This window comes from Orycteropus afer, unplaced genomic scaffold, assembly GCF_000298275.1.
Source record: "Orycteropus afer afer isolate SDZICR_OR568_19922 unplaced genomic scaffold, OryAfe1.0 scaffold00333, whole genome shotgun sequence".
NCBI classification, from domain to species: domain Eukaryota; kingdom Metazoa; phylum Chordata; class Mammalia; order Tubulidentata; family Orycteropodidae; genus Orycteropus; species Orycteropus afer.
This window is the reverse complement of record NW_006921920.1, coordinates 2,286,699-2,301,650: the sequence shown is the minus strand read 5'-3', so window position 1 is coordinate 2,301,650 and position 14,952 is coordinate 2,286,699. Positions and strand designations below refer to the sequence as shown.

Sequence of the window (14,952 nt, the reverse complement as noted above, 5' to 3'; positions counted from 1 at the left end):
ATTCCCATTCTTCTCAATGTTGTCCATAATTTGTCATGATCCACACAATCAAATCAAAAGTAAAGAGATATCATATACATTGAGTGAAAAACTTTGGGAACCATGTATCAATAAAATGAGTTCTGATGACACAACAGTTGAATGTTTAGCTGGTAAATGAAAGGTCACTGGTTAGAACCTCCCAGCTGATCTGCAGGAAGATAGACCTAGCAATCTGCTCCTGTAAAACTGCATGCTATAAAAACAAGGAGATATCCTTGCTCCTCAGCACTTGAAACAGTTCCTTTGAAGTTGACTTTCCCAATGCTACATATCGTCTAATGTCCTGACTGCTGCTTCCATTGGCATTGATTGTAGAACCAAGCAATGTGAATTCTTCGACAACCTCAATCTTCTCTCCATTTATTGTGATGCTGCTCATTGGTCCAGTTGTGAGGATTTTTGTTTTCTTTATATTATTATACATTTAATTATAGAATATTAAATATTTAACTCCGAAATATTGTTTTTATTTTTTTTTTCCTTTCCTAGAGAAAAACAGTTTCTTAAATGGGTTTAATATATATTCAGAGATTAATCTTTGTATGTTATGCTACTCTGATTATTGTAAAGCACTACATTATCAAAAAGGCTTGTTGTGCAGTTAGGTGACATTGAACAGATTCTGACTCACAGCAACCCTATACACAGTAGAACAAAACAGTGCCCAGTCCTGCACCATCCTCACAGTTGTTGCTATGCTTGAGCCCATTGTTGAAGCCATTACATCTATCCATCTTGTTTAGGGTCTCCTTCCTTTCTGCTGACTCTCTACTTTACCAAGCATGCTCTTATTCTATTGGCCCCTACTGATAATATAACAAAATTATGAGAGAAGCATTCTGATTTCTAAGGACCACTCTGTCTATACTTCTCCCAAGACAGACTTGTTCATCTTATGGCAGTCCACAATTCAGTATTCTTTGCCAATAGCATAATTCAACTGCATCAATTCTTCAGTTTTCTTTCTTTATTGTCCAGTTTTTACATACATATGAGGCAATTCTAGTCTTTAAAGTGATATATATTTGCTCTTTAACACTTCAGAGAGGTCTTTGGCAGATTCCATTGGCATCGTTTATTGTTGTTATGTGCCGTCGAGTCGGACCCGACTCATAGCGATCACTCCTTGGGTTTCTGAGGCGATATCACTATGGAAGTAGATTGCCCAACGTGCCTTCCAAGGAGTGGCTGGTGGGTTTGAACCACCAGCCTTCTGGTTAACAGTAAAGTGCCTTAGCAACTATGCTACCAGAGCATTGATTATGGATAGGAGTAAAATGAAATCCTTGACAACTTCACTCTTTTCTCCATTTATTATGTTGTCTATCACTCCAGTAATGATATTTGTTTTCTTTATGTGAAGGTGTAATCCATACTGAAGGGTTTAGCCTTTGATCTTCACAGTAAGTGCTTTATGCTGTTCACTTTCAGCAAGTAAGGTTGTGCCATCTGCATATCTCAGGTAGTTAAAGAATTTTTCTGCAATTCTGATGCTGTGTTATCACCACTCATCTGTCAGTTTGTCGTAGTGTGGTGGCTTGCGTGTTGTTGTGATGCTGGAAGTTATACCACTGGTATTTCAAACATCAGCAGGGTCATCCATCGTGTACAGGTTTCATTGGAGCATACAGGTTGAGAAGGGAACCAGAGTAGGGAAAGGATGTGGTGGTCAACCTCTGAAAGAATTAACCACTGAGAACCTTATTCAGTGAAACATAGTCTGAAAAAAAGTCTTAAGCTTTTTTTTATTAAATAATCATGACTGTTTTACCATATTTTACACACACTTCAATATACATAATGCATTTATTGTTTATTTTGTTAATGTAATGAACTAAAATATTTTACAGAGTACAAGATATCTAAGTTTTATTTTTTTAAAGTTACAATTTTAGTCATTCAAACAAACACATATCAAGCACATCCATTTTAATCATTTCTATAAACATACCTGTTGTTCAAACTGTGATACTCATGCCTCAGTAGGTAGAATTATGCAGTGAATTTGCAAATTTTTATATGTGTCATTTGTCACTGAGTAGTTTTAAACTTAACTAAAGTGTTATTATGACATTTTCTTACATGTCAGTTTGTCAGAATAAACTTTGAAGCTTGACAATTTAGTTCTTCCACTAGATTACTAATTTTATTTTTAAGATAAAACCACAAGTAAGCAAGAATTATTTCTATATTCGGTGAAGGAAAATCATGTCTTTATTCATTTCTACTATAACTGGCATATCTGTATTGTGCTAAGAGAACTGTATACATTTTAATATGGAAATAATTAATCTGCTTCATATTGAATGTTTCTTTTCTATATTTCAGATATAAGTGCATACATTTTACTTAAAACTTTAAGAATTTCAATGTTACAAAAATTATAATTCTATTTAGATTTTCTTATTTCTGTAAAATATATGTAATATACAGGTATTTTTATTTTTATACATTTTAAATGTATGTAATATGTACTTATTAAATAAAATAATCACATTATTCATTTTAATATATTTATTACTCATTACCAAATTCATTAATATTAATAAATTATAGCTAAATATATTATCACTATATATATTATATATTTATGATATTAATATATATGCACATATGTGTGTGGGTTATGAAGTAAAATATAAAAAAAATAAATACTCATTCTCCTTAAGTTTCAGGGATACTCGGAGTGAAAAACTTATAGACATCATAAAAACAGTTTAAATATATGCATATAAGCAATATGCAATCTTGACTGCTGCTTACATGGATCCAAGTAAAATGAAATCATTGACAATTTCAATTTTTTCTCCATTTGTAATGACATTGTTTATTGGACCAGCTATGAGAATCTTTGTTTTCTTTATGTGGAGGTGTGATTCATACTGAAATCTGTATTCTTTGATCTTCATCAAAAAGTACTTCACATTTTTACTTTCAGCAAGCAAGGGTGTGGCATCTGATACAGCAGGTTGTTATTGCATTCAATAGTGATGGCACATTCTTTTTCACATAATCTAGTTCTCAGATTATTTGCTCAGCAAACAGATTGACTAAGTATGGTGAAATGATACAACACTGATGTATACCTTGCTGATATTTGAAATACCAGTGACATAGTTTCTAGCATCATAGAAACATGAAAGCCAAAACAGTACAAACAATTGACAAAAGAGTGTTGGTCAATAAGTTTAGAAAACTTAAATGCGTCCTGATCAAAACTATTTACATAGACACACACACACACACACACAGAGGAAGAACCTATGAATCAAATGAGAAATTACTCTGAAGTGAAAATAATACAAAAATAAAATCTTATTTTCAATTTCATAAGAAAGTATTTCCCTATGATGGTATTTATAAGTCAGAACATCTAGATTTGGTCAATTTTGTTAAGCTATCAATACAAATTCGGTATTTATAAAATACACATTGAGTGCTCCATTCCATGATTAAAAATTATAATTATAGAATAAATTTTCTTATTTATATGAAACATACTGTTATGTATTGAATTGTGTGCTGCACAAAGATATAGTGAATTCCTAACCCAGTAGAATGTGATCTTGATTGGGGAAATAATATTTTTTCTTTGAAAATATTATCAATAAATTAAGGAAGTCATACTTGGATAGAATGGCTCCTCATCCTAATCACTTCTGAGTGTCCTCTTATAAAATAGGAGAAAAGACATTAGGATAGATTTATGTGATGATCCTTTCAGAAGCCAAGGGACACTAAAAAGCATTCTCACCTTGGTATCTCACTTGAAGCACTTGCTGTTATTGTTGTGAGCTGCCATGGAATTGCCCACAGCTCTTAGTGAACAAGGGAACTAATTTTTGTCCTGTTATTAGCCATCCCTATGACCAGTAGCAGATAGGACTGTGGTGATTCTTAGGGTTTTCATTAGCTCATTTTTGGATGTGGAACATCCAGTCTTTCTTCCATACCTACCCTTTAATGATTCTATAACAGCTCCCTTCCCTTCCCTCATCACACCTAGGCACTACCATACCAATGATAATAAATATCACATGAATTTTCAAAACTATCTTGATGTTTTTGTAAATAGAACCTTTATTTTATTTCCTTCTGATTACCAGGCTTATTTTTTGTTGTCTCTTATCTATCAAGAACTTTATAATACAAAAGAGCATTTAAGTTGTATATATTGCTACCAAAAATGAATAAAATATTTAAAATAGACATGGTTAGTCCCAAGGAGACACAAAATGGTTGGCAAACCCTCTCCACATATACATGTAGAACTGGAAAATATTTTCACAAAATAACATTTCAGAAATCGGGAAATCAACTCAAGGTAGACAACAAATTGAGAAATGTTATTCTTCAAACACTGTTAGAATTTTTTTTTATTAGAATATTGGAAGTTTGTCGTCTTAGGGCCTCAGATTGTACTGCCACCAGTTATTGTCAGTGAATACAATTAACAAATATTGGGCAGGAAATGCTTTTGTATCAGAGGGTTAGATTCAGTTTTGGGATGAGGAGCATAAACTCATGTTTTCTCACTAAAAACAGTAAATTTGGTAGGAGACAAATGGGCAAATACCATAGCTTTGCTAATGTGAAATTGTAGTGCCTTTTAGGGCAATGGTTGGACAAGTGACAAATTTATCAGGTTGAACCTGGAAACGAGAACTCCAACGGAGGGCTGGAAAACCTCACCACACATTCCTGGCAGATTAGGAAATTAGGCACAATGGATAAACCACTGAGTATTTACCCATTAACCTGCTGATGGACAGTTGTATAGTTTCCACTTGGGGAATATTTCACATAAAGCTGTTATGGGAGTTCCTGAACAAGTCTTTGGATGCATGCTTTCTTTTCTCTTACGTAAATACTTAGGATTGGAATGGCTAGATAATGTGGTCAGTATGCATTTAACTTTTGTGCATAGTGCCTAAGGCATTTGACTGCTAACCAGAAAGCTGGTGGTTCAAATCTACCAGCCACTCCTTGGAAGGAAGATTTGGCAATCTACTTCCATTGATATACCACCTTGGACACCCAAGGAGGGGTGGCTGTGAGTCAGAAATGACTCTCTAGCAGTGAGGCTTTTTTGTTTGTTTGTTTGTTTTATTTTTTTCTTTTGGCCAGTTTTCCAAAGGGAATGTACCACTTTAGATTTATACCAGTATTATATGAGAGTTACAGTATCTCTTAACTAATAATTAATATGAACAGTGTTCTGCCATATAGTCGTCAATGAGCTATTTGGTATTCAATGAGCTAGTATTATCTCATTGTGCTTTTGATTTGCATTTCCCTAATAATTAATGAGATTGGAAATGTTTTTCATGTGCTTATTTGTATCTGTTTATTTCTTTGGTAAAGTGTTTTTGAAATCTTTGCCTGTTTTGTTTTCATATTATTGAATTTTGAGGGTTTAAAACTATATTTTAGATGCAAGTCTTTTGAAAATATTTCTCCTAGTCTGTGTCTTATGTTTTCATTCTCTTAATAGTTTTGGAAAGTGGAAGTTGTTAAGTTAGAAAAGAATGTCTCAGAACATATACTACATTTATTTAAAGATAATTCCAAATAATTTTACATTGTGTTTGCTATCAAAATCATTGTGTCAGACATTGTAACAGGACCTAAGGATAGAAAAAGGTTGATATCCTTATCTTCAAAGAGTTTACAGTTAAATTTGGGTTGGGGATGTAGCAGATCAGTAATTAAATACAGAATTATATATGGTGTGATAATTGCAATAAAAGAGACATGCATATAGGAACCCATAGCTTCATCTCCTCTATATAAGCCAACAGCTACATACCTTAATTATTTAAACTTAAAAACACAAACAAAAAATGTTAGAAATAAACCACTTTTTAAGATAATCTTGGAAGGACAAAATCTGTCTAAATAAACAAAAATCATTTGAGTCATAAAAAATATTGCTAATTTAGGGTATAATACAAAGATTAAATTTCCTTCAGGTATTGAATGTATAGTACCTATCTATATTAAACAAAGGGAGCTCTGGTAGCATAGTGTCTAAGGCACTTGACTGCTAACCAGAAGGCTGGTGGTTCAAAGCCACCAGCCACTCCTCAGAGGGGAGGTTGGGCAATTTACTTCCTTAGTGATAGTGCCTTGGAAACCCAAGGAGGGGTCGCTATGAGTCCGGTCCAACTCGATGGCACATAACAACAAAAAAAAAAACATATTAAACAAATAAGAAAATAACTAAGATGCAAATAAAAGATTATCAAAATTTAAAAATATAGGTATATAAGCAGATTAAACTAATGCCACTGAAAGGTATTCAACAACACACATAGAATGAGAAATGGATTTTAAAAATTGAAAGCACATATATTTTTTCAGTTATCCATTAAATAAGGCTGAAAAATCAAAGGACTTCTAATAAATATGGTAGATTGATTGAATTCTTATATATACACTTGCAAAATAATATATAATGACAACAACAAAGTCAATAAACATTCAAGCACATAACAAATAATGGAAATTTGTTGGTGCAGGGATTGAGTAGGGAACCAAGCAATAGAACTGGGAGCTGAAATGAAAGAGCTCATAAAGGAAGAACATAGCACTTAAATACAGAGATTTGGTAATAATATCCCCACAGTGGAAGAGGACTCTTCTGTCTGTAATATCTCTCTCCAGATGCAATCACTTTTAAAGTATTCTTTGCATCTTCTTGAGATTTTTTTTTTTCCTTATGCAATATGTGTACCAATTATTCCAAAGTCTTAATAAAAAGAGTGGCACATCCTATTCCTGTTATTAACCTTGCTAGGGTCAACTCAACAAGACATAACAACATCAACAACAACAACAATTGTCACTTAAAAAATGTTAGTACATAATCTTCTATTCCATAGAAACAGAGTTAGCACATTCTTTTAATGACTGCAGATTTTCTCTAATTGTATATACTGTAGTCATTGCATCTTCTGAATTACAGATGTTTTGTTCTTACATATATCCATATTTTTATTTTTATTTTTTTGTGTGGGTTTGATTATATTCATCTTTCTCAAGAATTAGTATGTTCCTTTGCTAATTATTCTAGGACTATCTGAAATTTCCACTTATGGTAAAAGACAACATATTCAGGCTTAATTTTGCTCCCTTAGTAGTAAATACATAGATTTTTCACAAAAGTCCAAGTGACATATTTTGTGCTGAACTAGTAACCTAAAATATCGGTGGTTCAAAATCCACCAGTGATGCCATGGAAGATAGTCCTGTGATCTTTTTTCTATAAAATGAGACCCAAGAAAGGCCTATGGAACAGTTCTACTAAGTAACTTATGGGATTGCCCTGAGTCTGAATTGACTTAACAACAAAGGATTAAAGGAATATAAAGGCACCCTGGTGGCACAATATCTAAGGCATTTGACTGCTAACCAGACAGATAACAGCTCAAATCCACCAGCCCCTCTGTGGAAGGAATATGGGACAATATACTGTAAAGGTTTACTTCCTTGAAAATTCAATGGGTGTTGTTATAAGTTGGAATCAACTCAATGGTGTTTTTTTTTTTTTGTTTGTTTGTTTATAAGTTTGTTGGAGAACTCTGGTGCGAAGGCACTTGACTGCTAACCAGAAGGCTGGCGGTTCAAACCCATCAGCCACTCCTTGGAAGGAAGGTTGGGCAATCCTACTTCCGTAGTGATACTGCCTCGGAAACCCAAGGAGGGGTCGCTATGAGTCGGGGCCGACTCGACGGCAAATAACAACAACAAGTTTGTTGTTTTTGTTAGATGCCATCAAGTCAGTTTCAACTAATAGGCACCCTATGTACAGCAGAAGGAAACACTGCCCAGTCCTGTATCATCCTTACAAAATTTGCCATGCTTGAGCCCATCATAACAGCCACTGTGTCAATCCATCTCATTGAGGATCTTCCCCTATTTCACTGACTCTCTACCAAGCATGATATCCTTCTCTAGGGACTGGTCTGTCCTGAAAGCATGACCAAAGCAGGTGAGACAAATCTGGCCATTCTTACTTCTAAGGAGCATTCTGGCTGTACTTTCTCCAAGATAGATTTGTTCGTTTTAACAGGGTTTCAAACACTGAATCTTTAGGGAGCAGATTTCCATATCTTTCTCCTGCAGAACTACTGTTAGGTTTGAACCTCTAGCTTTCCATTTAGCAGCTGAGCACTTAACCACTGCACCAGCAGGGCTCTCTCTGTCTGTTTCTCTCTGTCTGTCTTTGTCTCTCTTATCTCTTACCTGTGTGTTTCTGTGTGTCTTTCTTGTCTTTGTCTCTCTCTTTTTCTCTCTCTCTGTCTCTTTATCTGTCTATCTCTTTCTGTCACTTTTCCTACAAATTTCACTTATCATTAGTAAATCCAAGAGATATATTTTAAATTTGATGTATATTCCCAATTTGTTTCTTAAAATCTTCATTGTAACACATTTCTATGCAGGGACAATGCATCACCCTCTACCTACCCTCCCAAAACCAAGACAAATTTACTGCCACTGAGTCAATTCTAACTCATAGCAACACCGATTGGGCTTCCAAGGCTGTAAATCTTTACAGAAGCATACTGCCTCATCTCTCTTTCACAGAGTGGCTGGTGGGTTTGAAAGGTTAGTAACCAAGTGCCTTAATTACTGTACCACCAGAGCTCCTTTTATCTGTTTTAGTCAATGTTATTTGTTAAAGTGTTTATTTTTGATAATTCATAAGAGAAAAAACAGATGTATGCTTTTTGATAATCTAATCTGGGTACTGTAGAGTCATAATTTATTATTTTTTCTTGAATAATTTAATAATAAACACAGGCAAATGAGTGTAAAGAAGTAAAATGAAAAAAAAAATACATATATATATGGCTTACTTTTTATTTCTAGATTTGATTTTCCCTTATAAGGGCTTATTTCCTCATATGGATTATAGTTTCCAAATAAAACATCTTCCTATCAGTGGAAGTGGTTTACTGAAGATCTTAGGCACTATGGCCTGTGGGAGCACATCCTAGAACTGGTCTCTAACTTTGATACCTTCTGGACAGTAAAGGCTCACTTCAGTGACAGACTGAGTATTTTTGTTTTTATTTCAATTTCTTAGACTTAGATAGCTGTCTCACCTGGGTGATACAAATTCAAAATCCAAATCTAAAAGAAGCAGATGTTCTGTTCCAATGCATCTTGAGTGATTTTTTTTTTTTTTTCTTTCTTGGTACCTAGAACATCAGGACTATGAGGGGGCTTATTCTTCACTGTATCTTTCCCAATGACCTTTAAATACTTGAATATTTACATATATTTGAACATATGCATGTATATAAATATATGCATGCACATATGTATATGTAACCTAAGCAACAGAGAACTCTAAATGAAAATCAAATTAAGATGAGAGAAGCTCAATATGATTTAATCTAAAGAAATTGTAAATCTGAATGGCAAATGGGTTTATATTTATGTTTTAATTTCCTCTCCTTAAAGTAGCTCAGTTTTTAATAATCAGTGAAGGTGCAGGTCAGCTTTTCCTATAAGGCATATAGATGAATGTTACACTAAAACTAGTCCAATTGCCTGTAGTTTTTCATTTATACGATGGAAATAATGAGGGAAAAAAATCTACTCTCAGCATTCAAGGGGTTTTATCTATCTATCTATTTAAAACCATAAAGAATTAATTATAAATAGCATGCTAAGTATTTGAAATAAAATTTCAGTATAATTAATTATATTAAATGAGTAAGGGGAGAAAAGACCTGGTAATCTGCTCCAATAAAATATTCAGTTTCAGAAACTCTATGGTAAAATTTTAGCCTGCCATTAAGAGTCTCTATGAGTCAGAATTGACTGAAACACACAACACTAGCAACAACAAAAAAATAGCAAAATAAAAAATGATGAATATTAATGAACAGATATATTTATTATATGTGAATTTAATGAACTTGCTAAAATCAAGTGTGCTAGAATATTAAAGTGGTTTTTACTATTACTTATTCTATATGTTTTTGTTTTTCATTTTCCTTACTTACCTCACTCAGTATTACCTTGATAAATGCAGATCTGGCAAAGAGTATACAAGTCACTAAACTGAATATGTAGGAAATGCAGATATAGTTGTCATCTTAAGTGAATGATAGTGGTGTGGTTATCAGGGCTAAAAATGATTATTTATACTCCATATGCTGACGTTAGAAAGATCAAGGGAGTATACTGTGATATAAATAATAGATTCATTCTTGAATCAAAAGCACATTTATTCATTTATATTGTTGTTAAGAATTCCTAGAAATAATAGGTGACTGTTTTGATATATCTGACTATTAAAGAGCCTGTATTTAAGGAAGAACCCCTCACAGCCTTATTCATGGCTAATGCTTCCTTCTACCTGAATAATAACACATTTGTGAAATTTTCTGTTTTAGGGTGCTTAGAAATGAACATTTCTCAGCATGTTGCCAGTATGTTACTGGCATCAGAATAATTTGGGATATGAGTTATGAAGAAAGTTTCACATGTATCATCCCTGACTGACAGACTCACAAGTTCTGGGCTAGAGCCTTGGTATCTGCATTTTAAGTAAAGTCCTTAAATAAAACTACAGCTTGTTGCAGAATGTGCCTGGACATAAATATCCCCCCAATCTCAACCAAACTCACTGCCGTCAAGTTGGATCCGACTCATATTGACCTCTCCTTGGGTTTCCAAGTTGGTATCACTACGGAAGTAGATTGCCTAACCTTCCTTCTGAGATGCCCCAATCTCTACATCTATCTAAATTATCAATTTGGCTCCTGAGGAAGGGTCTCAAAGCAGGAGGCTGGGAATGCCTAGGGATGAAGCTTAATGCAGAGCATCTTGAATACAGTGAGCTTTGAAGGAGATGATTACTATTTCTTTCAGTTACATATGGCTTTATGGACTATTCTGAGCATCTTAGCATCGTTTATTATTTTAAAAAAATTACAAGAATATAAATTATGCATTCTAAAATCAGCTTTAAAAATTTAGTAATATTATGATGATAATAGCATATATTAAGTACTTTGTATGTATTATCATTTTATCTTCAAAATAAATGTGTAATATAGTTTCACTTATTCAAATATTACAAATAAAGAACTGTGGTTTAAATAAGAAAATAGAGTAAGATGAAGAGCATTTAAAAATTTTACCATTGAAATTAATGATGTGAGTAATGTACAATTTATACAAGCTATATTATATTCAGAATTTGATGAATTGTTGTGAATTGACATTAATGCCAAGAGTAGGAGAAATCTGTGCCTCACTATTTCACTATATTATAGGTCTTATGTGCTGACACTCTGCATGAGTCAAACAAATGAGTCTCATTCAATTAAATCTGTGTTTTTATGTTTAAGAAATTAATATTAAAGTCTACCATAACACAATTATAAGCAGAATCAGTGTGAAATAAATTACTTGTTTGATTAATCAGTTATTCATTCCTTACAGCAAATTATACTCATTTGAAATAGTCAACAAATTTTGAAAACACCATTTTTTATTTTTATTTTTATTGTGATTTGGGTGAAAGTTTACAGAGAATATTTATTTTCCATACAGCAGTTCATATACACTTTTTCTCATGACATTGACTGCAATTTCCCACAATGCCACAGTTCTCCTCCCACTTTCTTCCCATAGTTACCTCTTCCTAGTGTCCTTCCATCCCATGCATTCCTGCCCCTGAGCTGTCTACCTATAAACACACAACCCTTCTATTCTTCCATGACTGATTTCTCCAAGGAGTGTGTCTAGTTAATGTAAATGTTCAGTTCACATGCCTGTCTTTTGTTTGGTTGGAAGCCACAGGAGTAGTTTCAGTTCCAGACCTGAAGGGCAGATAGGGGCCATAGTCTCAGGGGTTCCACCAGGCTCTATCAGACCAGCAAACCTGGTCCCTTTATATATATGTATATATAATTTTGAGTTTTGTTCCACATTGTTCTCCCACTCTACCTAGGATTTTCTACATAGATCTCCCTCTGAGTTGTTGAAACTGGTAGCCAGGCACCATCTAGGTCTTCTGGTCTCTAGTCATATAGGCTGAGGATCACATGGTGTACCAGTCCCTTGGACTAATTGTTTCCATGTTTCTTTGTTTTTCTTCATTCTTCTTTGTTCTGGATGAGGAGAGACACAGCATTGCATCTAGATGGCTGCTTGCAAGTTTTTAAGAACCCAGGCACTGATTGCCAAAGTAGGATGTAGAACAATGTTTTTGTGTCGTATGTATGCCAATTGAACTTGATGTCCCCTGTGACCATGGTCCTAAGCCTACAAGTCTAACTACTCATTCTCTCAAGGTAGCTGGCTTTGGCCAAGATGTGACTACAACCTTGTCCCTTGTCAGCTCTACTAAACACACACACACACACACAAACACAACCTCACTGCTATCAAGTCATTTCTGACTCATAGTGACCCCTCCTTGAGTTTCTTTCTGAGGCGATATCTCTACAGAAGTAGATTTCCCAGTCTTCCTTGTGAGGAGTAGCTGGTGGGTTTGAACTGCCAGGCTTCTGGTTAACAGTCAAATGCTTTAGGCACTATGTCGCTAGAGCTATTATATACATGGAAATTCTTGTAGAACATACAAGTACACTTTTAAAAACATTGTCTGCCAATCCTATACATGGCCACGGGTATACTCCCCCCTGCATAGACATACCTAATCATTCAGCCTCTCCACCCATCTATCCAACCATACATCAATGTTTGGCATCACTAACAATGCATTAGCATGTGCAAAAGGGTTCATCTTTGTTGTCTGTATCTCCCGTGCACCTCTCTATGTCTTCCTCTTTGTCAATGCCACTAGGTTAATAACTCACATTTGGTACATTGTCTTTTCCTTCACCCAAATCAATACTTGCCTCTACCCATCTAGCAGTGTTCCCTCCCCTCCACTCCCACATCTGGTAACCAGCAAAGAAAATTTGCTTCCATATATAAAACTTTCCTTGACTTTTACAATAATGGATCAATACAATAATTATCCTTCTGTGATTTACTTATTTTACTCAGCAAAATATCCTCCAAATTTATCCATGTTATGTGGTGTTTTGCAGATTCTACATTATCCTGTAGGTTTGCATAGTTGAAAATGCTATTAATTTTTAGATCAAATAAACACCAGTCTCTTAAATGTTGAGATTAAGCAAAATTATAACATGTATGCAGCTCTCAAAGTTTTTCACATTGAGTCCAAATCAATATAATTAATTTATCAAAAAAATTGACAATTTCTTTGTAAAAAACTTTTTGAAAAATATTTTTTCTTTAATGTAAGTTAGGAAAATGTATTTTACACAGTATGAAAGAAGTATATTAAATTACATACTTTTCTTCAGATAGAAAACAGTAATATAGTAATTTTCACATAAAAATCATTTGTCATCAATATTATATTCTATAATAGATAAGTTTAAAGAAATACACAAATCAGATTTCAAGTACTTCTCAATCTTACCTGCTGGTTTACAGGAAAATTTCTGTTGATTTTTTTAATCTGTAATGATAATAAATACATAAATAACAAATGTGAGAACAAAAGTTTTAAATTACCACAGAAACCAAGTATATTTGTGAGAATCTATCTTATAGTGAATTAATATTCAGTATACGTTAGTTCACTATTGAATCACATATATTCAATAATTGATAGCCTATATTCTGTACTCCATATGCTCTATGCAGTGTAGTATATATACATATATATAATCTTGACATACAGAAATTGTAAAATATAAAATACTTATTATGAACACTTGTTAGCTGAAATTTTGTATGTTAACATTTATAAAAAGATTTTTATCTAATCATGTGCTTGTTTGTGAAAAATCTAAAGCTTGTGTTATCATACAAGAAGTGACCTTCTGTGAAGAATACAGAGTATGATTTTTCTGAAGGTTTTTTTTTTTTTTTTTTCTAATTTCTTTAGAAATCATATTATACCCTACTTATTTTGTCACTCAGGAGACCAGGAGAAACAGAAAATTCAAGCAATGGATGATAAAGCATCTGTGTTAAAATATTTTCTGTCAGGATTCCAAATAAAATAAAATATTTGCTTGTTGTTATGTGCCATCAAATCGGACCCGACTCATAGTGAACCCTCCTTGGGTTTCCAAGACAGTATCGCTACTGAAGTAGATTGCCCAACCTTCTTTCTGAGGAGTGGCTGGTGGTTTGAACCGCCGGGCTTCCAATTTAATCAATAATATTTTATTAGAATTAAAATAATTTTTCAAAGAACGCATTCATCTGTAGAATGCCATGCAAACAAGCTTTAAAAACCAAATGAATACAAACATCATGCGTGGAAAAATTATCCTACAATATACAATGTTATTGTTCAACAGTACATTTGCTAATGAAAACCAATTATTATTTCCACTGGGTTTCTTGAGAAAGTTAAACAATACTAAGACTTTTGGTAGAATATTATACCAGATTAAATTATTTACATTAGACTAAGTGATTTTTATCAGACTAATTTTCTCTTATGAATAAACATTTTTTTAATTATTTTATTTCCCTTGTACTTTTTTTTTTTTTTAAATCTCTGTTTTGTCCTACTGGAAAATGTAAAATAAAAGATCATTTAATGAAATTTCATCTTTGAGTAGTATGCTCTTTGACAGAAATTATCTATATGAGACCACGTGATCAACAGTTACTCTAAAGTATGGATGAGAAGGTTAGGGGATAGTGATACTAAGTTAGTGGGAATAGAACTACTAGAATTAAAATAATGAGAATGCTGACACATTGGGAAGAATATAACTAATGCCACTGAGAAATATGTGTAGAAATTATTGAATGAGAACTTGTTTTGTTGTGTATATTTTCTCCAAAAATACAATAAAATGTTTAAAAAAAATTCAATTCAAT

The 14,952-nt window shown here is 33.4% G+C and overlaps 1 protein-coding gene across 1 annotated transcript in view; it reads right to left on the bottom strand.

Annotated features, from left to right (window-relative positions):
• Nucleotides 1-14,952, bottom strand: part of SNTG1 (syntrophin gamma 1) — a 747,297-nt gene that overhangs the window by 380,280 nt on the left and 352,065 nt on the right. The window contains exon 11 of the mRNA XM_042782475.1: nucleotides 13,529-13,567. Coding sequence (XP_042638409.1) covers nucleotides 13,529-13,567 — 39 coding nt within the window. The remainder of the gene's footprint in view (nucleotides 1-13,528; nucleotides 13,568-14,952) is intronic.